The sequence below is a fragment of the Hypomesus nipponensis genome, chromosome 15, assembly GCF_054491055.1.
Source record: "Hypomesus nipponensis isolate SF chromosome 15, ASM5449105v1, whole genome shotgun sequence".
In the NCBI taxonomy this organism is placed as follows: domain Eukaryota; kingdom Metazoa; phylum Chordata; class Actinopteri; order Osmeriformes; family Osmeridae; genus Hypomesus; species Hypomesus nipponensis.
In genome coordinates this window covers 16035001-16060000 of record NC_140375.1, presented here as the reverse complement: position 1 = coordinate 16060000, position 25000 = coordinate 16035001, and the positions used below count along the sequence as shown (strand labels likewise).

Genomic DNA, 25000 nt, shown 5'->3' with positions numbered 1-25000 from the left:
TAGCCGCAGTATCCGTGTCAACCTTAGCATAACCATTAGCCTTGGCTAACCTGCTGCACCATAGCATCCACAGCTCACACAGTCGAAAGGTCGTGCTAGTGTTAGCTTTCACCATGAAACGTCTTGAGACTGAATAAGAGAATGATTAGCTTTCACTGGCAGAATTCAGTCTATTTTATTGGTTTTAGCCCGAAGCAACTCCGCTAGCTTGTCTCTGTTACCTTGTCTCTCTGCTAGCTTGCCCATGCACTCGCTCAATACTGTGCTAGTTTTGATCCAATACTTGAAAGGCTCTTTTTTTACGCAGGGGGAGAGCATGTCACAAGAACACACATTGCTGGTTTAGCCAAGAGCTTAAAGCTAATATCCTACCATGAATATGCTATAGAGACAGGGAGGGAGGTAGGGATAAACATCATACTGTATAGCAAAGTTAATTGGCCCTGCAAGGTGTACTAGTTTATTTATTTTAGTATGTGTGTGTGTGTGTGTGTGTGTGTTTGTGTGTGTGTGTGAGCAGAAACTGATGTGGAGAGACAGCCCCTGTCAGAGAGAGAGCTTGTCAGAATCTCAGTCAGGCCAAACCCTCAGTGTTCTCTGAGAACATGTTCTCTCTCCTCTCCACCCCCTCTCTTCTGACCAGCCTCTCTCCTGACCAGCCTCTCTTCTGACCAGCCTCTCTCCTGACCAGCCTCTCTCCTGACCAGCCTCTCTCCTGACCAGCCTCTCTCCTGACCAGCCTCTCTTCTGACCAGCCTCTCTCCTGACCAGCATCTCTTCTGACCAGCCTCTCTTCTGACCAGCATCTCTTCTAACCAGCCTCTCTTCTGTCCAGCCTCTCTTCTGACCAGCCTCTCTTCTGTCCAGCCTCTCTTCTGTCCAGCCTCTCTTCTGTCCAGCCTCTCTTCTGACCAGACTCTCTTCTGACCAGACTCTCTTCTGACCAGCCTCTCTTCTAACCAGCCTCTCTTCTAACCAGACTCTCTTCTGACCAGACTCTCTTCTGACCAGACTCTCTTCTGACCAGACTCTCTTCTGACCAGACTCTCTTCTGACCAGCCTCTCTTCTAACCAGACTCTCTTCTGTCCAGACTCTCTTCTGACCAGACTCTCTTCTGACCAGACTCTCTTCTGACCAGCCTCTCTCTTAACCAGCCTCTCTTCTAACCAGCCTCTCTTCTGTCCAGCCTCTCTTCTGACCAGCCTCTCTTCTGACCAGCCTCTCTTCTGACCAGCCTCTCTTCTGACCAGCCTCTCTTCTGACCAGCCTCTCTTCTCACCAGCCTCTTTTCTGACCAGCCTCTCTCTTAACCAGCCTCTCTTCTGTCCAGCCTCTCTCCTGACCAGACTCTCTCCTGACCAGCCTCTCTCCTGACCAGCCTCTCTCCTGACCAGCCTCTCTCCTAACCAGCCTCTCTCCTAACCAGCCTCTCTTCTGACCAGCCTCTCTCCTGACCAGCCTCTCTTCTGTCCAGCCTCTCTTCTGTCCAGCCTCTCTCCTGACCAGACTCTCTTCTGTTCAGCCTCTCTCCTAACCAGGCTCTCTTCTGACCAGCTTCTCTTCCTCTTTCCACACAAACTCACCAAAACAGGCAGTCAGTCAGTCAATAACAATAAGGTCTATCTGTTTGTCTGCCAGCCTGCCTGTCTGTGTTCAGGTCCCTGTGTTCAGCATCAAGACCCTGTTTTCAGCATCAAGACTCTGTGTTCAGCATCAAGACCCTGTGTTCAGCATCAGGACCCTGTGTTCAGTAACAGGACCCTGTGTTCAGTGACAGGACCCTGTGTTCAGAATCAGGTCCCTGTGTTCAGAATCAGGTCCCTGTGTTCAGTGACAGGAACCTGTGTTCAGTGACAGGACCCTGTGTTCAGCGACAGGACCCTGTGTTCAGCGACAGGACCCTGTGTTCAGTGACAGGACCCTGTGTTCAGTGACAGGACCCTGTGTTCAGCATCAGGACCCTGTGTTCAGTGACAGGACCCTGTGTTCAGCATCAAGACCCTGTGTTCAGTGACAGGACCCTGTGTTCAGTGACAGGACCCTGTGTTCAGTGACAGGACCCTGTGTTCAGCATCAGGACCCTGTGTTCAGTGACAGGACCCTGTGTTCAGCATCAAGACCCTGTGTTCAGTGACAGGACCCTGTGTTCAGTGACAGGACCCTGTGTTCAGTGACAGGACCCTGTGTTCAGCATCAGGACCCTGTGTTCAGCATCAGGACCCTGTGTTCACTGACAGGACCCTGTGTTCAGCATCAAGACCCTGTGTTCAGCATCAGGTCCCTCTGTTCAGCCTAACCGGGAGAATAGAGAGACGTGGCAGGGTCCAGGGTAGGAGATACAGTAGATCAATAGACCATTACTGAGATAGAAAGAGCAATTAGGGGGGGGAGGAGGAGGAGGATGAAGGGAGTGGGGTGAAGTATGAGAAGAGCAATCAGACAGAGGGGGCTCTATCCCAGCATTGGGAGTCAGACTCTGCTGGGTCTGAGGAACAAGGAGCAGCAGCAGCCCTGACAGCATCAAACATCCCTCACAGTGACCTCACAGTGACCTCACAGTGACCTCACACGCGCCACATGGAGCCAGCGTCAGAAGTACACCAGGGTACAAAGGGCAAAACCGCCTTTTGTTTAAAAGAAATCTCAGAAAACACTTTGAATCTGTAGACTACTGTTTAATAGTCGTATTATTTTCATTTGATGACAATTGCTCATATACTGCAAGCCTAAATAAGTATATTTATAATCTTGAACAAAGGTTAAATGTTATGGCCCAAGTTTAAAAAAGTGCCCCCAATTTTTTTGTGTGGGGGCAAGAATTGCCCCCTAAAAAAGATGTGAATGTCCTGCCTTGCATGCATCCCTGCGACTGTGTGTGTGTTTGAGATGGAAGTCCATCACACACCAACAGCTGCAGGAGAAGTGGCCTTATATCCGCCCCTGCAAGGGCCTCTTAACCAGAACAAACACATAAATGGCGCACATTAATCTCACACGACACCAATTAGCAGAGTCATTGATGGTGCTGCCGTAAGCCAACACGCAATTAGCAGGACTAAGAAAATGAATCGCACCATTAAGCGGTAAGAGCTCAATGTTCACTGACAGGTAGACTGTCTTTGTGAGTGCGGGCGTTGTGCGCCTGGAAGCCGGTCTACCCAAGGTCATGGGAAATACAGCTTTATCCACAGAGGAAATGAGAAGAAGATGTTTGGCTAAACAGAGGAGGGGTGAAGATGGAGGTAAAGAAATGAGGGCCAGTGCAGCAGAGGACATGGGGAGCATTGAGTCTGAGCTCTGGACAGACTGAGAAACAGGGTGAGAGAGAGGGAGAGAGAGAGAGGGACAGAGAGAGAGAGAGAGAGAGAGAGAGAGAGAGAGAGAGAGAGAGAGAGAGAGAGAGAGAGAGAGAGAGAGAGAGAGAGAGAGAGAGAGAGAGAGAGAGAGAGAGAGGGAGAGAGGGAGGGACAGAGAGAGAGAGAGAGAGAGAGAGAGAGAGAGAGAGGGAGAGAGAGGGAGAGAGGGAGGGACAGAGAGAGAGAGGGACAGAGAGGGAGAGAGAGAGGGACAGAGAGAGAGGGAGAGAGAGAGGGAGAGAGACAGTGACAGAGAGGGAGAGAGAGAGAGAGGGAGAGAGACAGTGACAGAGAGGGAGAGAGAGAGGGACAGAGAGAGGGACAGAGAGAGGGAGAGAGAGAGGGACAGAGAGGGACAGAGAGAGGGACAGAGAGGGAGAGAGACAGGGACAGAGACAGAGACAGAGACAGAGAGAGAGAGAGTGAGTGAGTGAGAGAGAGAAGGGTGTTTCTACAGACAGGGGTCCCAGACCTCTGCGGCTCCAGTGAAACCCAATCTGCAGGCCCTCCATGGGGCTAATCAACCAATCATATCGCTCTGTCCTCCCCTCTGAGCCGGCAAGCTAATAAAGAAAAATCGCCGCTCATTTATCAGGTCTGCAGTGTTTGTGTGTGCGCGCGCGTGCGTGAAACGCAGACCACTGACAAATGAGGAGTAACGACTGCATATTAATCATTGTAGCACTTATCCACTGTTCCAATCTCAGCCAAGTCCATACATGAATAGCACAGGCCCTATGAGTGTGTGTGAGTGGATGCGTGTGTGGATGCGTGTGTGGATGTGTGTGTGGATGTGTGTCTGTATGCATAAGAGTGACTGATTATGTAGTCTACATGCGTGTGTTCGCGCCAGTGAGTGGTTCAACCTTAGTGTGATTGATGGGTCTGTAAGGTGCTGAAAGATGACACACATACATACATTCACGCACACACACACACACGCACGCTTACCAAGGGCCTGTGAGGTGAAGGCAGCCATGGCACTCTGCAGTCTGTCTGGTCGGATAGCCTGAACAAGGAGCACCTGCAGCATACACACACATACAGGACGGGAAACACACACAGACACGCACACAAGACGGGAGCACACACACACACACACACACAAAGTTACTGAGGAGCCAATATAAACATCAGCTCGCCAACAAACCAAACACAGTGATTGGGTTGTGCTGATTGGGTAGATGTTGATTGGCAGCTGACCTGCTGGAAGGGCGTGATCTTTCTGGCGATGGAAGACGGCACTTCCTGTTCGCAGTTGGAACTGTGAGAGAAGGAGAGCCAGAGCTGGGTGTCGTCCAGACACAGGGACTGGTAGAGACCAGGGAACGTGCTCTGCCGAGGGGGAGGAGGGGAGAGAGAGGGGAGGGAGAGGTGGGGGAAGGAGTGGATGGGTGAGGGGAGGGAGAGTAAAGGGGGGTGGAGGAATCTTACAGGATGTGTAGCAGACTTTGTCATTATTGAACAGAGATGGTGGAGTATCACTGCAAACAGAGATGGAAAGAGGTAGTGACAGATGACAGTGTGTGTGTGTGTGTGTGTGTACCTTGAGCATGGCCACTGCTCCCAGCCTCTCCTGATCAATCCAGGAGGGGAACTGCTCCCGCAAAGACTTCTGGGTATCCTGTGCGAGTGAGTCCGGTGGGGAGGGGGTTGGGGGTCAGTATAGGGAGAGGTCAGAGGTCAGTCCAGGCTCCAAGAAGCAGGGACACACTGTGCTGCAGGAGGGGGAGGGGGGGGTAGACCTACCGTCTTCCTCAGCATGTCTCCCACTATGAGCCCAGTGAAGGCATCCCACTCCTGTTGAACAAACCACCCATCACCAGAGAGCGTTAGGGCTCACATCCAGCAGCAACAGGCTTTCTACCGGCCCGGGGGTCAGCGCGCACGTGTGTGTGTGTGTGTGTGTGTGTGTACTCACGTTCTCCTGGAAGAGGTCAGGGTTCATGCCCCTGACGAAGTGCATGGCGAACATGAGTTGGTCTGCCTGTGTGAGGAGGGGATGTTAGTGACACCTCTGCAAGAGCAAGGCCAACGTCTTCACACCAGCACCACAAGCTAACCAGCACTCCTCTCTCTTTCCCTCTCCTTCCCTCTCCTTCCCTCTCCTTCCCTCTCCTTCCCTCTCCTTCCCTCTCCTTCCCCCTCCTTCCCTCTCCTTCCCCCTCCTTCCCTCTCTTTCCCTCTCTTTCCCTCTCCTTCCCTCTCCTTCCCTCTCCTTCCCTCTCTTTCCCTCTCTTTCCTTCCCTCCCTCCCTTTTTCCCTCTCTCCCTCTCTAACCAGTGCATCTCGTCTGTAATTTGCTATTTGATTCCTTTCTGAAAGGAGAAACACTGCATCAGAAACAGCAGACACTGTCTCCTCTCATTCTGTGCTCGCTCTCTCTCTCTCTCTCAGTCAGGCTCGCCCCTTTCTCCGCCGCCCTCACTCTGCTTGAGAGAGATAAGGCAGAAACAGCCACTAATCAAGATTCTTATCCTCAGTGCCACCTACAAGAAAGAGGGAGAGAGAGAGGACGGGATGCAGAGAGAGGGGGAGAGCTGGGGACGTTCTACAGTGCCGTATGCTGGAACGGATGATAAATGTTGAAGGAGAGACATTTAGGGTAACACACACACACACACACACACAACACCCCATGTTGATAGATGCAGGATGTGGGCTGTTAGGAGCCCCATGGATTCATTTATCCTCACAAGCTTAAACCCACCTGCCCTCTCCTGTTTATCTCTCTCCACACACACACACACACACCTTTTCTGGACATTATTTATTCATGCACGTCTGCATTACTGAAGCCAAGCTACACCTGGGACATATCTACTGTGCTCTCTGCTCTAGCGTTAGCGTTAGCTCCACTGTAGGAAACACTGCATTTACTGGACCACCCAGCGCCAGGAGCCATTAGCATCCTCATCTCCTGCACACCTTCAAATGACCAGGGGCCACTGGCCTTAATTTTACCTGTGTGTGTGTGTAGTTAACTGGTCCTTGTGGTGGACCACACACGCACACACACAGTATGCCCGTGCACACGTATCCACTAGGAATCTTTTGGTACCTCGCGATTTGAATCGATTCTTGGGGTCACAAATCGATTTTTTTTTAATAACTGGGGGAAAAAAAACTTTTTTTGACATTGTGAATTGATGTGGATCGCTAGAAGACTGAATCGCGATTCAAATGTGAATCGATTTTTCACCCACCCCGAGCACCACACCCACCCCTTTCAAACTGCAGAGAGAGATCCCCATCAGCCTCAGTCAGACCTCTCCTCACTCACAAGTCAGGTGAACAGGGATGGTTGTCTACAGTCCCCTCTGTCAGTGTGTGTGTGTGTGTGTGTGTGTGTGTGTGTGTGTGTGTGTGTGTGTGTGTGTGTGTGAGAGAGTGAGTGAGTGAGTGAGTGAGTGAGTGAGTGAGTGAGTGAGTGAGTGAGTGAGTGAGTGAGAGAGAGCGAGAGAGAAAGAGAGAGCGTATGAGAGTGTGTGTATGTGTGTGTGAGAGAGAGAGAGAGAGCGTATGAGAGTGTGTGTATGTGTGTGTGTGTGTGAGAGAGAGAGAGAGAGAGAGAGAGAGAGAGAGAGAGAGAGAGAGAGAGAGAGAGAGAGAGAGAGAGAGAGATAGAGAGAGAGAGAGAGAGAGAGAGCGTATGAGAGTGTGTGTATGTGTGTGAGAGAGAGAGAGCGTATGAGAGTGTGTGTATGTGTGTGAGAGAGAGAGAGCGTATGAGAGTGTGTGTGTGTGTGTCGTCACCCCTGGCCAGATTACAGGACCAAGGGAGAGGCTGTTCGTTCCTGGAGCAGACAGTCCAAAATGGAACTGTCACTCACACTGAGGCTGGGACACTTCTGTTTCTCCCCTCCCTCCCTCCCTCCCTCCCTCCCTCCCTCCCTCCCTCCCTCCCTCCCTCCCTCCCTCCCTCCCTCCCTCCCTCCCTCCCTCCCTCCCTCCCTCCCTCCCTCCCTCCCTCCCTCCCTCCCTCCCTCCCTCCCTCCCTCCCTCCCTCCCTCCCTCCCTCCCTCCCTCCCTCCCTCCCTCCCTCTGTAAAGCCCAGGAGGGGGAGGTGTAGTTAAACCCAGTGTCCCTGCAGCCAGTCGGTGCTGGTACAGGTAGCAGCAGACACAGGGAAAGTGAGGTGTATTGATTGAGGACAGGGGCGTTGTGTGGGCCGGAACAGCACTAACATTGAGAGGCAGGGATTAACCCCCTTCATCCTATCTGCTCCTCCGAGGAATCAAGCATTCATAACTAAGACAACCTCAAACAAATACATATCTGTAAGTGTGCGTGTACCTGCGTGTGAATGTGTATGTATGTTTAGAAGCGCAAGTGTGTGTTTTGGAGTGTGTGCTACTGTGTGACAAAAGAAAACTTCAGATCGTCTCAAAGCCTGACCTTTCTGCTTCGCCTTTACCCAGAATTCCCTCTGCTCCAACGTGCAGGACATGCAAAGAGGCCCAGAAGTTGCCACACACATGCTGGCATTTTGGATCCACTACGTGGCCACTTTATTGAGCTTGGTTGGCGTGATGACAGGATGAGGAGACAGGGAGAGTAGCGCTCTGAATGAGAAGCACGGCATGTTCTACAGAACATATATTATACATGAGACCCCTGGCTGAGCTTCAATTACAGACAACATGGAGGGGAAGTCACGAGTACGGGAGAGAGTGAGAGAAAGGGATGAGAGAGAGAGGAAGGAAAAAGGGACGGAGAGTGAGAGAGTGAGAGAGAGAGAGAGAGAGAGAGAGAGAGAGAGAGAGAGAGAGAGAGAGAGAGAGAGAGGAAGAAGGGGCGGAGAGAGAGGACAGAATGAGAAACAGAGAGACGTAGAGAGAGAGAGAGAGAGAGAGAAAGAGAGAGAGGGGGAGAAAGAAAGAGAGGGGGAAGAGGGACAGGGAGTGAGAGAGAAAGAGAGGGGGACGAGAGAAGAGTGTGCCAGCCTGACAGGGTGATAGGAGACAGCACCTGGAACCTGTCACAGCTGCACATCACCTCAACTAGGGCTCTGAAAACACACACACACACGTCCTCTCTTTGCTCCCTCTCCTTTGATACGTCTTCCTCCTCTATCCAGCCCCCCCCCCCACACACACACACCTCCACTCCCTCCCTCCCTTCCTGACAGTCAGAGGACAGGCAGGGTGTTGACATACTGCTAATGTACTGGACTGTTTCCTCTATGTTGATGTGAGGTCAGCCTTGTTTGGAGTCTGGGTGAGTGGTGGAACTGATAATGTCTCTCCGCTGCACTTATCTACCACACGCACACACACACACAAACATAAACATACACAGTGCACACATAAACACACACACACACAAGGGTAAAAATACACACACAACCATGTGCGCACACACTGCAGACTCACACACACCCAAGCATAAGCATCCACACGCACACACAGTGGGTCCACGTTGTACCGTGGGAATGTTACCTTGAAGAGAGAACGGCAGACGTACTCGTACACCAGGCTCTTCAGACTGGCCTCCAGGGAAGCCATCCTGGCCTCTGTGCTCTCGGCATCCTGCAACACACACACACACACGCACACACACACACACACACATCACACACACACACATATCACACACACAGATCGAGTTAGGGTAGGCAGAGTGGGAGAAAGGGTGAAGCTATTACAAGGGTGACTGATGACTGAAGACCTGTCTGGGCATTAGATTATAGATTTGACACACACACACACACTCATCTCTCATTCAGAGCACAGGCTCTCCCTCCCTCTCTCCCTCTCTCCCTCTCATTCGGAGCACATCTCAAAGGTAACACGACCGTCTGAGCACCATTCAACTGAAACAGTCAAACACACACACACGCACGCACGCACACGAAGTGGCGTTTGAAGTCTGCATTCTCATGGAAGTAAAAAAATGTCAGTGTGTGTGAGGAAGAGAGACATCATAGGGGACAAAGCAGGATTGGCCTGCGAACTCTAATTACAATACACACACAAGGGAGGGAGGGAGAGAGAGAAAGAGTGAGAGAGAGAGAACGAGGCAGAGTGAGAGAGAGGGAGAGAGAGACAGAGAGGGAAGAGGGGGAGAGAGAGGGAACGAGGCAGAGAGACAGAGAAGGAAGAAGGAGAGAAAGGGAAAAGGGGGAGAGAGAGAGAGAGAGAGAGAGAGAGAGAGAGAGAGAGAGAGAGAGAGAGAGAGGAGAGAGGGGAGAGAGAGAGAGAGAGAGAGAGAGACAGAGAGAGAGAGAAGGGGAGAGATAGAGATAGAGATAGAGTGAGTTCCAGCAGAACCTCTGTTGCTGCCTGCTGTCATTCCTTCACTGTGTGTGTTTTCTGTTCTCTGTTCTTCTTGGCTTGGATTTGTGTCGCCACGTGTGTTTGTGTGTGTGTGTCTTTCAGCTTCCGTTTACCTGGGAGAGTGTGTGTGTGTGTGTATGTGTGTGTGTGTGTATGTGTGTGTAGGGCATCTCTAGAGGCTCTCCTGGACAGCCAATCAGGAAGCAGGGCCAGAGGTGTTGCTTGTCCCTGAGCTTAGAGACCATCTGACACACACACACACACACACACACACATACACAAAGCAAACGCTAAATCCTTCTGGCTCTGTGTTGGCCTGAGTCGTCGTCCAGGAACATTGGCGAGCTGCAGCTGGTCACCATGACTACCTCCATATCTGTTTGTGTGTAATGGGTGTGTATGTCCATATTATCTTGTGTGAATGTGTTTGTGTAAAGTGTATGTGTGTGAGTGAGAGACAGACAGACAGAGAGAGAGAGACAGAGACAGAGAGATAGAGACAGAGAGAGAGAGAGACAGAGAGAGAGAGAGACAGAGAGAGAGAGAGACAGAGAGAGAGAGGAAGAGACAGAGAGAGAGAGAGAAACAGCAGGGCAGACAGGCTTCATTAGCTAGATTAGGCCCGGGGGTGCATGTGTGTGGGTGTGTGTGTGGGGGGGGGGGTGCTCTCAACACAGCTGAGGGTAGAGAACACTGTGTTTGTGCGTGCGTGCGATACCTTCTTGTTCTGCAGCGCCCTCTGAAAGAGGCGCAGGAAAGAGGCCAGGCTGAAGCGGTACATGTTGTTGATCCTGGACAGGTCTGTGATGACAAAATACATCTGACTGGCACTCTCAGCTAGGGGCAGGTAGGCATCACGCTCCTGAGAGGGAGGGAGGGAGGGATCAAGAAAGAAAGAGAAAGAAAGAATAACAGAGAAGGGGCAAAAAGAGAAAGAACAGAACAGTGATAAAATTGCAAAACCGGAGAGGTGGGAGTGAGAGAGATGGTGAGAGGTGGCAGGGAATGAGGGAATAAGAGAAGCAGGAAAGATGGTCAGGTTAGTACTGGTGTTACACTGCCCCCTACAGGAAGGAATTCTCTTCTCCAAACAATCAATCACCTTCAGAATTTCCAGAGTCACAACAAATTGTTATTGTGTAAGTGTAAGAGCTTGATTATTTGATCCTAATAAGGTGTGTGTGTACCTGGTCCAGGGAGGCCTGCAGGCTGTGGGACTGTATGAGGGAGTCCTGGATGAGGGCACTGCTGGACTTGGTCTGGTTCAGAGAGTCTATCAGCTCCTTGTTCTCTAAGATGTTACCCTGAGCTGTGGCCAGAGTCTGACACGGACAGAGAACAGGAGGAGAGAGACAGAGAAACGGGGAGGAGAGAGAAAGAGAGAGTGAGAAGAGGGGGAGAGAGAGAGAGATGTCAAGTCAGAGTAGAGCCTACATGGAATTATACCATATTGTGGCATGCACACTGTATGAGTATGTGTGTGTGTGTGTGTGTGTGTGTGTGTACCTCTAACAGGGACTCCTCCAGTGCAGCCAGCTGGATCTTCTTCTCCTCCTCCTGTTGTAACAGACGAGTCTTCTGGGTCTCCAGCTCTGGTCTCTCCTGCTGGAGGGTCAAGGCTAGCAGCTGACACACACACACACACACACACACACACACAGCAGGTTGTTGTGTAAACAGGGAAAACTATTTTGGATGCCAGTCGAGCAACCTAAATATCAGCTTAGGTAGTGTGTGTTGGCGGTGTGTGATTGCAGTGTGTGTGTGTGTGTGTGTGTGTGTTGTGGCAACATGAGAGTGGATGGGCTGTGGCAGACAGCAGACAGCACAGACAGCAGCACAGACAGCAACACAGACAGCACAGACAGCACAGACAGCAGCACAGACAGCAGCACAGACAGCAGAGACAACACAGGCAGCACAGGCAGCACAGACAGCATAGACAGCAGCACAGACAGCAGAGACAGCACAGGCAGCACGGACAGCAGCACAGACAGTACAGACAGCAGCACAGACAGCACAGACAGCACAGACAGCAGCACAGGCAGCACAGACAGCACAGGCAGCATAGACAGCACAGACAGCAGCACAGACAGCATAGACAGCAGCACAGACAGCACAGGCAGCACAGACAGCATAGATAGCAGCACAGACAGCACAGATAGCAGCACAGACAGCAGCACAGACAGCATAGACAGCAGCACAGATAGCAGCACAGACAGCAGCACAGATAGCAGCACAGACAGCAGCACAGACAGCCTCTGAGCCACGTTGTTAAGGAGACACACAGCCTCCAGGTACATTCCTCCCAGATGAACTCTACCACTTCCTTCTTTATGTCACACCTCTCTTTGTAAACTGACACACACACCTGGGATCGCACTGCCTCTGGTCTACACTGTGCGTGTGTATTACCTGTCCCCGCAGCCCTGCTCGTGTGATGGTGAAGTTGACCTCAGTAACCACGGCGGCAGCGTCAGGGGGGATGACGGGGGAGGGGTTCCGAGTGGCAAGGAACAGCCGAAAGTCCTCGTTGTAGTCGATGACTTTGTCTCCGATCTGCACCACGTAGCGCGGGCCTGGGGACGAGAGGGGGGAGGAGAGATGTGAAGAGGAGGGCGTGAGGAGATGAGGGAGGGCGTGAGGAGATGAGGAGGGAGGGCGTGAGGAGATGAGGAGGGAGGGCGTGAGGAGATGAGGAGGGAAGGCGTGAGGAGATGAGGGAGGGCATGAGGAGATGAGGAGGGAGGGCGTGAGGAGATGAGGGAGGGTGTGAGGAGATGAGGGAGGGCGTGAGGAGATGAGGAGGGAGGGCGTGAGGAGATGAGGAGGGAGGGTGTGAGGAGATGAGGGAGGGCGTGAGGAGATGAGGGAGGGCGTGAGGAGATGAAGAGGGAGGGCGTGAGGAGATGAGGAGGGAGGGCGTGAGGAGATGAGGAGGGAGGGCGTGAGGAGATGAGGAGGGCATGAGGAGATGAGGAGGGAGGGCGTGAGGAGATGAGGAGGGAGGGCGTGAGGAGATGAAGAGGGAGGGCGTGAGGAGATGAGGAGGGAGGGCGTGAGGAGATGAGGAGGGAGGGCGTGAGGAGATGAGGAGGGAGGGCGTGAGGAGATGAGGAGGGAGGGCGTGAGGAGATGAAGAGGGAGGGCGTGAGGAGATGAGGAGGGAGGGCGTGAGGAGATGAGGAGGGAGGGCGTGAGGAGATGAGGAGGGAGGGCGTGAGGAGATGAGGAGGGAGGGCGTGAGGAGATGGGTCTAATGAGGAAAATAAAATGTTCCTCGGCTCTGTCTCTGGAAAAGGACAGGCAGACTGAACTTCTCAACTACATACTGTACTTTGATAACCAGGTAAGTTTCAACTGTCGTTTTAATAAAGCTTGTATCCGCCCTTCTCTGTTCTACACTCTCTCCCTTTCCCCCTCTCCTCCTAGATGTCTGCAATGCAGCAACACCACGCCTTGCCAACCCCCCCCCCCCCCCCTTTCTTTCTCTCTCCTTTTATTCACGCCTTTTTTCTCACAATTCTTTCGTGAATGTCTTTCCCTTTGGCTTTTCAATCCAGTGATTGCACCAGCCGACCCCACCCCCCCCCCCCCCCCCCGCCCCCCACCTTTCCTCCTCCCACTCTCCTTCCCTCCGCACGTCGCTACGCGATCCTTCTCATCTTTCTAATAAGTGAGTATGTGCTTAAACCTGGTTCACGCAGCAGTGCCTGTGTTTACGGTGAGCGAAGCATGTTTGTCTTTCAGCTCCCGGGAGCATAAAACCACACATGACTTCACACATGAAGCAGTGTCCAAATACTGATCACTCAAGCGATGACTGCAGACATAACCGCCTTGCTCTCAGTTTGTGTGTGTGTGTGTGTGTGTGTGTGTGTGTGTGTGTGCGTGTGTTGAGTGATCTCCGTGAACAGCTAACATGGCAAGCGAGTGGGAGTGTGTGGACGAGTGATTCTAACAGTGCTGGAGAGCCATGTTAGGGTCAGTAGAGACACACGCACACACACACGTGCACATACACACTCACACACACACACACAAGACAGAAAGCTAGTTCAGTCATGCGAGAGCCCCTATGTGAGTGTGCATTACGCAGAAGCAGTCGTGATTAGGAACCCAGTATGTGATGGAAACAAGCTATTACTCCCAGGAGGAGGGAGAGAAGGGGAAGTACTTCATAAACGTAAGTTAAGGGAGAGAAACAGTCCAATTCTGCAAGTGCAGAGCAGTGAGAAGACCTTTCTGACACCTAATACTGCTTTTAATTACTCCCTAAAGAGAATTTAAAGAGTTAATCTAAACAATGCAATACAAACAATTCTGTAGTGTGTTCTAGTGTGTTCTGTAGTGTGTTCTAGAGTGTTCTGTAGTGTGTTCTAGAATGTTCTGTAGAGTGTTCTGTAGTGTGTTCTGTAGTGTGTTGTAGAGTGTTCTGTAGTGTGTTGTAGAGTGTTCTGTAGTGTGTTCTAGTGTGTTCTGTAGTGTGTTCTAGTGGGTTCTGTAGTGTGTTCTAGAGTGTTCGGTAGTGTGGTCTAGTGTGTTCTGTAGTGTGGTCTAGTGTGTTCTGTAGTGTGTTCTAGAGTGTTCTGTAGTGTGTTGTAGAGTGTTCTGTAGTGTGTTGTAGAGTGTTCGGTAGTGTGGTCTAGTGTGTTCTGTAGTGTGGTCTAGTGTGTTCTAGTATGTTCTGTAGTGTGGTCTAGTGTGTTCTGTAGTGTGGTCTAGTGTGTTCTAGTATGTTCTGTAGTGTGGTCTAGTGTGTTCTGTAGTGTGGTCTAGTGTGTTCTGTAGTGTGTTGTAGAGTGTTCGGTAGTGTGGTCTAGTGTGTTCTGTAGTGTGGTCTAGTGTGTTCTGTAGTGTGGTCTAGTGTGTTCTGTAGTGTGGTCTAGTGTGTTCTAGTGTGTTCTGTAGTGTGTTCTAGTGTGTTCTGTAGTGTGTTCTAGTGTGTTCTGTAGTGTGTTCTAGAGTGTTCTAGTGTGTTCTGTAGTGTGTTCTAGTGTGTTCTGTAGTGTGTTCTAGTGTGGTCTAGTGTGTTCTGTAGTGTGGTCTAGTGTGTTCTAGTATGTTCTGTAGTGTGGTCTAGTGTGTTCTGTAGTGTGGTCTAGTGTGTTCTAGTATGTTCTGTAGTGTGGTCTAGTGTGTTCTGTAGTGTGGTCTAGTGTGTTCTGTAGTGTGTTGTAGAGTGTTCGGTAGTGTGGTCTAGTGTGTTCTGTAGTGTGGTCTAGTGTGTTCTGTAGTGTGGTCTAGTGTGTTCTGTAGTGTGGTCTAGTGTGTTCTAGTGTGTTCTGTAGTGTGTTCTAGTGTGTTCTGTAGTGTGTTCTAGTGTGTTCTGTAGTGTGTTCTAGAGTGTTCTAGTGTGTTCTGTAGTGTGTTCTAGTGTGTTCTGTAGTGTGTTCTAGTGTGGTCTAGTGTGTTCTGTAGTGTGGTCTAGTGTGTTCTGTAGTGTGTTCTAGTGTGGTCTAGTGTGTTCTAGTGTGTTCTAGTGTGTTCTGTAGTGTGGTCTAGTGTGTTCTGTAGTGTGTTCTAGTGTGTTCTGTAGTGTGTGCAGTGACACGGGGCCCGGCTGCGTGTGCCGGGTACAGCTGAGCGTCTCCTGCACGGCTGGGCGTCCATGACTCACCCTCCTCCTCTGTCTGGGAGCCATGGAAACAGGGAGCATGCTGGGTGAAGAGGCACTTCCTGTACCCTTGAGTGACATCACCGAGGGCTTTTACAGCAGGACTCACAACATACTGGAAGTCTCTTTCTACGTTACGGTCACTCCTCTCTCCTCATTTCACCTTCACCTCCACCTCCTCCATAACACCCCACCCCCTCCTCTCTCCTCCTCTCACCTCCACCATAACACCCCACCCCCTCCTCTCTCACCTCCACCTCCTCCATAACACCAAACCCCCTCCTCTCTCCTTCTGTCACCTCCTCCATAACACCCCACCCCCTCCTCTCTTCTTCTGTCACCTCCTCCATAACACCCCACCCCCTCCTCTCTCCTTCTGTCACCTCCTCCATAACACCCCACCCCCTCCTCTCTCCTCCTATCACCTCCTCCATAACACCCCACCCCCTCCTCTCTCCTTCTGTCACCTCCTCCATAACACCCCACCCCCTCCTCTCTTCTTCTGTCACCTCCTCCATAACACCCCACCCCCTCCTCTCTCCTTCTGTCACCTCCTCCATAAAACCCCACCCCCTCCTCTCTTCTTCTGTCACCTCCACCTCCTCCCCTTCTTCAATACACCCCACTCCCTCCTTCTATATTCTCCTTCCACATTTCTTCATCTCTCCTCTCACCATATGACCCCCCCCCCCCTCTCCCCAGAGATAATCCAGGGTGTGAAAGGGGTTGAGATTATAATGGGTGTTGGGGGGAGGGGGGGAGAGTTGGGTACTCCATAATCCCAGTCTATCTGCATTAAGGGGATCAGTAGGCGACCAATACTAGACACCATTCCAGCTAACATACTCACCTGACACTGACAAAAGACCTTGAGGACTAAATCAATGCTCAGGTTTGTCTGTTTGTGTGTGCATGTGCATGCCCAGGTGTGTGTCTATGACTGCATGTGTCAATGCACTGTGTGTGTGTGTGCACGTACAAGTGTGTGTCTATTTGTGTGTGTGTGCGGCTGTGTGTTGCATGTGTAGTGTGTGCGCGTCTGTGATTGATGTGTGTGTGTGGGGTGTGTGTGTGTGGTATGCCTGTGTGTGTGTGGTGTGTGTGTGTGTAGTGGGTGTGACTGTGTGTGTGTGTGTGTGTGTGGTGGGTATGACTGTGTGTGTGGTGTGTGTGTGTGTGGTGGGTATGACTGTGTGTGTGGTGTGTGTGTGTGTGGTGGGTATGACTGTGTGTGTGGTGGGTGTGTGTGTGTGTGTGTGGGGTATAACTGTGTGTGTGTGGTGGGTATGACTGTGTGTGTGTGGTGTCTGTGTGTAGTGGGTGTGACTGTGTGTGTGTGCGTACCCTGGGAGATGAGGTCTCTCCTCAGTAGAGGGTACAGAACAGGCTCCACAGCGTCCATGTCCTGGATGATCAGGGTCTTTCCGAAGCGCACAGCCAGCTCCAGAGACGTCATGAAGTTAGAGTCCTGGGTCAGGGTGTGGACGGGTCACAGTCACATGAACACAACAAATACAATGTGTGTGTGTGTGTGTGTGTGTGTGTTGTAATGATCGTTTACTATATAGCTATGTACAAGTCTTCATTCTATTTCTATATGAAAAATATGATTCTATTTCTGAAACTTGCTCTGCTAGCATTGTTGCAATTTCCTTTGATGGTTAATTAGTTCTGTTTACTGCTGACTTGCGACGAACACGTTGCTGATAATGCTACAACTATCTTGTGCGATACAATCACAGGAAAAACAACAGGAAACAACTGGTAGCATCCCAGGAAGTTCACACACGAACGTAGGGTGCAGAAAACATTTGTAGTCAACTCTTGTAGAGACGTTTTTGAAGCTCAGGTAGTTTGTCTGCACACAAACTATTGGAAGAAGTATTGCTGATTGGGCCTCATTGCTTGCCTCGTGTATAGGAAATATGCATGTTGTGGTTTCTTTTCCACGAGTGTGTATTGCATGTGTGCATGTGTGTGTGTGAGTGAGTGAGTGAGTGTGTGTACCTGCTGGTTGATGACCTCTAGACGATGTTCCTTCAGGTGGGTACGCAGCCACTCTGTGGCTCGTGAGGACGGGTCAATAAGGAAGGGACACGCAACACTCTGAGAGAGAGAGAGAGAGAGAGAGAGAGAGACAGGGAGAGAGACAGGGAGAGAGACAGGGAGAGAGAGAGAGACAGAGAGAGAGAGACAGAGAGAGAGACAGAGAGAGAGAGACAGAGAGAGAGAGAAAGAGAGAGACAGAGAGAGAGAGAGAGAGAGAGAGAGAGAGAGAGAGAGAGAGACAGAGAGAGAGAGAGAGAGAGAGAGAGAGGGAGAGGGAGAGGGAGAGACAGGGAGAGAGACAGGGAGAGAGACAGGGAGAGAGGAGGTGGAGGGAGATGGAGGGAGGGAGATAGGTGGAGGGAAAGAAGTAGGGGAGTGGGAGCGAGAGGAGGAGAGAGAGAGTTGGAGGGAGGGAGGTAGGGGAGGAGGAGAGAGAGGGAGGGAGATATAGTTGGAGGGAGAAACATACATATAGAGGGTTAGAAGAGGAGAGGATTATGTGAACAAACAAACTGCTATCAGCTCTATTTCTCTCTGATCCTATCGGTCAAAGAGGGACTTAGTCCTGGACCGTCAAAACATTCCGTGTGTGTGTTAGTATGTGTGTGTGTTTTGTGCATCATTCTCCTAAGGGCACTGCACTAACACACCTGTCAGACAGATTGGCCAGTGTGTCAGTTCCAAGCAGTCATCGCAGCCAATAGAAACGCAGAGTTGCAGACCAAAGCCACAGGACAAAGGACAGAAATCTCTCTCCTCCTCTCTGTCCCATTTCATGGTCCCTCGCTTCATTACTTACTCACAATCCATCTCTCTCAACTCTGTTTAGCTCTCTAAATCCCTCCTGTACTCCCTGCACTGGAGCACTATCAACCACCTCTCTCTCTCTCTCTCTCTCTCTCTGTCTCTCTCTGTCTCTCTCTGTCTCTCTCTGTCTCTCTCTGTCTCTCTCTGTCTCTCTCTCTCTCTCCACTCGTTGTCTATCCATCTCCCCATTTCTTTAAGTGTCTCTCTCTTACCCCCCCCCCTCTCTCTCTGTGTGTTTGTCCTCGTGAGTTACCAAAGAAAGGGGGGGGATGAGAGAGATGTGAGTGATGAGGATGAGAGGGTCTAAACTCCTGCCTGTTCAGAGTGTTAGTGTAGGAAGGAGCTGCACTTCTCCTACTCCCAGTCCAAGTGAGAGGACATTGGTTTTAATACAGCCTCCTTTTTTGGGTGAACAATGCGTGAGAAATGCTGTTTTTCTCCCTTCAGAGTGCTCAGTCCTATGATGACGTCAGTGATTGCTCCTGCAGGCCCCACATCATCAAAACAACTTATACCAATCAAAAGAAGAAAAGGAATAAAGAACAAAATAAAAACACAATCTTTATGAAAAACCATTTGAGCCTCGTCTCAGGAGGATGTGTGCAGACTGCGTTTTAAGACGAGTGGGGGACCAATCACTGGTTTGGGAAAACAAATGTTCTAACCAACGGGGGAACTGGCAAATTGGTAGACACGCTTGGGGTGGAAAAAAGCTAAATTCATGAGTTGTTTTATGTGTGTGTGTGTGTGTGTGAGTGAGTGTGTGTGTGTGTGTGTGTGTGTGAGTGAGTGTGTGTGTGAGTGTGTGTGTGTGCTGGGTTCTTACCCTTGACTTGAGAGCATTGATCTTAATGCCGCAATGAGAGGGAGAAACAAACAGGAGATGATGAACAGAGACACTGAGGATGCATGTGGAGATGCACACGCACACAAACACACACACACACACAGAGCTACCACCCCTCTATCTGGCTAAAGAGGAACACGCCATGACCCCACACAGGAGGAGAGCACACATGGGCAAGAGGAGAGGAGAGATGAGGGGGGGGGGGGGTGAAAGAGTGTGTGTATGGGGGTTCCAGAATGTAGTCAGAACCAGAATTTAAGGGGAACATGAACCGAGAGAGAGAGAGAGAGAGAGAGAGAGGGGTGGGGGAGAGAGAGGCAGAAAGGGAGAGTAGAGAGAGGTAGAGAGAGTGTCAGAGAGGAGCGTGCGCTCTCTAACCTGCAGGATGACCAGGGCGTTCTCCATAGACAGCTCATCTGACGGGAGCCCTTCACTCTTCCAGACCAGCTGCTCACTCTCAGAGCACAGGAAGGAGCGCAGGTCAAACTCTGAAACACACACACACACACAACCATTCAGAGGAGTGAGCGTGTGCACGTGCGTGTTTGTGTGTGTGGTCTGTCTGTGTGTGTGTGTGTGTCCTACTCTGCAGTCCAGAGCTGGTCAGCCAGGTCTCCAGGCAGTGTCTCCTGTGGTCCTCCGGGGCAGCAGAGAGGTAGGTGATGAAGGCCGCGGCCAGCATGGCTCTCATGGGCAGAGTGTCCAGCTCCTCTGTGATCTCAGCCACCTGGCACACACACACACACACACACACGTACTGTAAACACACTGTGTGGTCCTCTCTACACTCATATGATTTGGTCATCCTACCCTTAATGGGATGCTTACACTTGTAAAGAGAGTGCAGCCATAGGAACTGTGTTTTTTGTTGCGTGCGTGTGTGTGTGTCCTCTGAACCGATGGCTCACTGCCAGTGGAGTGCCATCTGTGGCATGCGGAGACTAAACAGTCCCAACCCAGGAGCACTCTGTGTATGATTGGGCCACCCATGAGGATCAATAGCACACACACGCGCGCGCACACGCACGCAAACCATGTGCGACAAAATTCAGCATCTGAGTGTACCGTGAGCCATGCATGAGGGTGTATGTTAGTACGTGACTTGCAGGTAAAGCAGTCCTAGCTGTGGTCCTATGGGGGAGTGGTGTGTGAGTGAGAGTAAGCGTGTGTGTGTGTTTGTGTGTTTCAGGGAGACAGAGGGGAGATTGAGTGTTTTAATTAAGGAGCAGACAGATGCCGGGGAGAGGAGTAAAAACAGCCAGGAGGGACTCAGGCAGCAGGACACATCCCCCCTGATCTCCCTCTCTCTCCCTCTCCCTCTCCCTCTCACTCTCACTCTCACTCTCACTCTCCCTCTCTCTCTCTCTCTCTCTCACTCACTCTCCCTCTTTCTCTCTCACTCACTCTCCCTCTCTCTACCTATCCCCTCTTTCTCTCTCACTCACTCTCCCTCTCTCTCCCTATCCCTCTTTCTCTCTCTCACTCACTCTTCCTCTCTCTCCCTATCCCTCTTTCTCTCTCTCTCACTCACTCTTCCTCTCTCTCCCTATCCCTCTTTCTCTCTCTCTCACTCACTCTCCCTCTCTCTCCCTATCCCTCTCTCTGTCTCACTCCCTCTCCCTCTCTCTCTCTCTCTCACACACACACACACACCCACACAGACCTGTGCGTTCCAGCGTGTGTGTTCCCCATCCAGTTGGTGAATGAGCAGCTCGGCAGCCTGGATGGTCTCTTGAGCCTTACTGACCTCGGCCTCCAGCTTAGCTGCCTCGGTCGTACGACACTGAAACCTACACAGAAAGACAGGGAGAGAGCGGGGGGAGGGAGGGAGAGCAGAGGGAGGGAGGGAGGGATGGGTGTCAGGGACAGAAGGTGTAAGGATATGGGGAGTTGAAGAGAGGCAAGTGTAGAGGAGTAGCCAAGAGGCATCGAGGTATTTCAGTAACCATCACCAGTGTGAGCTAATTAGTTGGAAGGCATGCTGTCAGAGAGAGGGATGGATGGATGGAGGGAGGGAGGGAGGGAGGGAGGGAGGGAGGGAGGGAGGGAGGGAGGGAGGGAGGGAGGGAGGGAGGGAGGGAGGGAGGGAGGGAGGGAGGGAGGGAGGGAGGGAGGGAGGGAGGGAGGGAGGGAGGGAGGGAGGGAGGGAGGGCTTACTTCTCTTTCAGCTCGTTCACTTTATCTCCCACCGAGCTGAGCTGCTCCTCCAGCTTGCTCTTCCTGCTCTCTGTCTTCTGAAGGTTCCTGGTAAAACAGACACAAGTCAGGCACTGTGTGTGTGTGTGTGTGTGTCTGAGGACCTGTGTATGTGTGTGTTTGTGCGCTTGAGAGTATGTGTGTGTGTGAGGACCCATGTGAGTGTGCACATGAATTTGAGAGAAAGTGTGTGTGTGTGTGTGTGTGTGTGAGGACGTACTCCAGTAGGCCGGCCTGCTCCCTCTCCAGAGGCTGGATCCTCTCCAGGACATGTGAGTACTGGACGTTGGCCTTGACCCAGGCTGCCAGGGGAGCAGCCGCTGCACTCGCACGCTTGGCGTTCTAACGGCATAACAACAGCAGCAGCAGTGTCCCAGGGTGAGGGAATACAAGGGGGGAAAACAACAGTGGTACGTATTCTATTTCATTACTTGCAGTCAGGTGGACAACAGGTCTGTTTTTCCAGAATACACATCTCAACCGTGGAGCTAGCATGCTAATTTTGAAACTCATCAAGCAGGCTATGTAGGTGGTTGTTCTAGCATGCTAGGCGGCTGTTGTAGCAGGCTGGGTGTCTGTTCTAGCATGCTAGGTGGCTGTTGTAGCAGGCTAGGTGTCTATTCTAGCAGGCTAGGTGGCTGTTTAGCAGGCTAGGTGTCTATTCTCGCAGGCTAGGTGGCTGTTGTAGCAGGCTAGGTGGCTGTTAGTAGCAGGCTAGGTGGCTGTTAGTAGCAGGCTAGGTGGCTGTTAGTAGCAGGCTAGGTGGCTGTTGTAGCAGGCTAGGTGGCTGTTAGTAGCAGGCTAGGTGGCTGTTAGTAGCAGGCTAGGTGGCTGTTAGTAGCAGGCTAGGTGGCTGTTAGTAGCAGGCTAGGTGGCTGTTGTAGCAGGCTAGGTGGTTGTTGTAGCAGGCTAGGCGGCTGTTGTAGCATGCTAGGTGGCTGTTGTAGCAGGCTAGGTGGCTGTGACTAGCTGACTGACCTTGGGGTCAAAGGAGGCCTTGTTCCTGTGCAGCAGCTCCTCCACACTCTGGCGGATCTCCTGAGGGATGTTCCTGGCCTCAAACGTGGAGATGTCCTCCCTCACCCCCCTCTTAGCCAGGAAGCTGCAGGGACGGGCGAGAGAAGAAGAAGAAGACACGGGGAGAGAAGAAGAGCAGAGATGGAGAATGAGAGATGGGAGCGAGGGGGGATTGATTGAGGGAGGCCAGTGGAGAGAGGCACAGAGATGAAAAGAAGCACTAAATGTGATATGAGCCGGCTAATGTTAATTCAAGCCTGAAGTTATTGAAGTAAAAACTCGTACCCTGCTAATTAAAGGCAAACTGTGACAAATCACCCCGTTTATAACTCATATCCTGCTGCACGCACCGACGCGCGTGCCCCCGGTCACACCCGCGCGCGCTTACGCCTTGGAAAACACAGCTCAAGACCGTCTGCGCTCACTCGATGAACACAACTCGTCAAGCCAGATGAATGTGGCCTAGAAGTCCCCCTCCGACGAGTGTCTCTGCCTCGTGACTGAAGCCACGCAGCCTGAGGGGAAGGAGGGAGGAGGAGACACCCAGGGACACCGCTGCTTCTGGAGGGGGATCTCTGAACATGTCGTTAGCAGCCCTCCACAGAAGGCAGGGATGGAGGGAGAGCACAGAGGAGTTCTCCAGGCTGAGCAGCTTGATCCCTCCGCTCTCTTCTTTGCTGTTGTGTGGGTGTGGGGGGGGGGGGGGGGGGGGGGGGGTCTTACTTCCTGTCCCCGGGGGCACGCTCTTGTCAGCTCACGTGCACACTCCTTCTGATCTGAGCACGTGCACACTCGCTATCTCGCTCCCCTCGTACAAACATCTGAAGTCTCAGCCTTCCTTTGTGTCTGTGTCTGTTCTCCGTCAAACTGTCCCTCCCTGAGTCATCTCCAGGCCCAAACGGAATACGCTGATTTTTTTCACATTTTCTGCGGTTATTCAGACTGAAAATCTGCGGAGTTCCGCTAGCCTTCCTGTTCTTATGTCGGAGCAACCGAAGATGTTCCACAACAGTTTGACGGCAAATATGGTCGATTGAATGTTGACAGACTTTGCAAAAAAGTATTGATCCATCCTTATAAAGATCGGCTGAAAACTCCCTGACCTGTCTTTAGCTGTCATTTGTGTGTTTCCTTTTCAATTCTCAGCATTTTTGGCTAACGTTTTTATAACAGAGACGTATATAACAGAGACGTAATATGAGTTGAAAAGTGTATTTACATTTTGCCTCAGACCAATTTGTTCTACTTGAAAATCTGCGGGTTTTCGTCGGAATTCTGCGCCCGCGTATTCCGTTTGGGCCTGGTCATCTCTCTTCCTCCTCCTTTTGTCTGCCAACCCCCCCCCCCACCCATCCCACTCTCTCACCCCCCCCACTCTCTCACCCCCCCCACCCCACTCTCTTATCCCCCCCCGCCCCACCCCCGCCCCCGCCCCACCCTCTCCCCCCCTTCACCCTCTCCCCCCCTTCACCCCCTTCGCCCCCCTCACCTCTTCATGCTGACCCAGGAGGTGTCGTAGATCCCCATGAGGCGCAGCACCCCCTCCAGGATGTCCCGGATCACGTCCGGGGGCATGCGCAGCGAGCGGATCTCCGACAGGGACTCGGGCTTGATGTTCCCCACGGCACGCTTGGCCTCGTCTACCAGGGGCTGGGGGGGGTCAGGGGTCAGCAGGGGTGTCTCTGTGTGTGTGTCTGTGTCTGTGTCTAGTGCACAGACTTCTCGATGTGCACGTACTGTGTGTCCCGATCTCACGAAACGCAGTTTCAAAGTCTGTGCGAGATCTCCGCGGTTACCTGCACTTCCTTGAGCTCGTCGTCGATCTTGGCCTTCCTCTCCTCGATCTTGGAGACCTCGTGAGAGATCTTCCCCTGGATCCTCTCCATCTCGCTCTTCTGGTCGCTGGCATTCTGGGCACAGCACAGAAGACAGCCCACACAGGGAGTGGAATACATTCAGTTAGCAGACTCATTTCATCCAAAGACACATCCGGGGGTGGGGGGGGGGGCGGATTTGAAGCTGTGATCTCTTGATCGGCACTCAAATCCCATCCCAGAACAGAGGAGATCTATGAGGAGGAGAGGTGTTAATGAGGGCGTCTCCCCGTCTCCCTCCACTACGGGATACAGCCCATCCTGTACCACCCTTGGTCCTCGACTCAGACCAAGCACTCCCCCCCAACACACACACACACACACACAGACACACACACAGACACACACACACACACACACACACACACACACAGACACACACACACACACACACACACACAGACACACACACACAGACACACACACACAGACACACACACACAGACACACACAGACACACACACACAGACACACACACACACAGACACACACACACACACACAGACACACACACACAGACACACACTCACACACACACACAGACACACACACACACACACACACACACACACACACAGACACACACACACACACAGACACACACACACACACAGACACACACACACACACACACACACACACACACAGAGACACACACACAGACACACACACAGACACACAGACACACACACACACACAGACACACACACACACACACACACACACACACACACAGACACACACACACACACACACACACACACAGACACACACACACACACACACACACACACACACACACACACACACACACACACACACACACACACACAGCACCACCCTTTCCCCCAATCAGTGTGTCTGACCAGCAGGCCCAGAGGCCAGGGAGCCTTGTGAGGTGTTGTCTCCAGAGGAGGGCGCGCCCTGGGTCCTGTCTCTGCAGACAAGAGGGATCACC

General features: G+C 51.9%; 1 protein-coding gene across 1 annotated transcript in view; it reads right to left on the bottom strand.

The window, feature by feature from the left end:
* dync2h1 (dynein cytoplasmic 2 heavy chain 1) overlaps window positions 1-25000 on the bottom strand; it is an 88911-nt gene that overhangs the window by 28011 nt on the left and 35900 nt on the right. The window contains 21 exon segments of the mRNA XM_084673813.1: window positions 4309-4381; window positions 4561-4692; window positions 4904-4981; window positions 5107-5157; window positions 5279-5344; window positions 8799-8888; window positions 10354-10497; window positions 10823-10957; window positions 11142-11261; window positions 12051-12214; window positions 16597-16720; window positions 17260-17358; window positions 18935-18955; window positions 19334-19443; window positions 19541-19682; window positions 20619-20745; window positions 21113-21199; window positions 21372-21493; window positions 22130-22253; window positions 23658-23818; window positions 23965-24078. Coding sequence (XP_084529939.1) covers window positions 4309-4381; window positions 4561-4692; window positions 4904-4981; window positions 5107-5157; window positions 5279-5344; window positions 8799-8888; window positions 10354-10497; window positions 10823-10957; window positions 11142-11261; window positions 12051-12214; window positions 16597-16720; window positions 17260-17358; window positions 18935-18955; window positions 19334-19443; window positions 19541-19682; window positions 20619-20745; window positions 21113-21199; window positions 21372-21493; window positions 22130-22253; window positions 23658-23818; window positions 23965-24078 — 2284 coding nt within the window.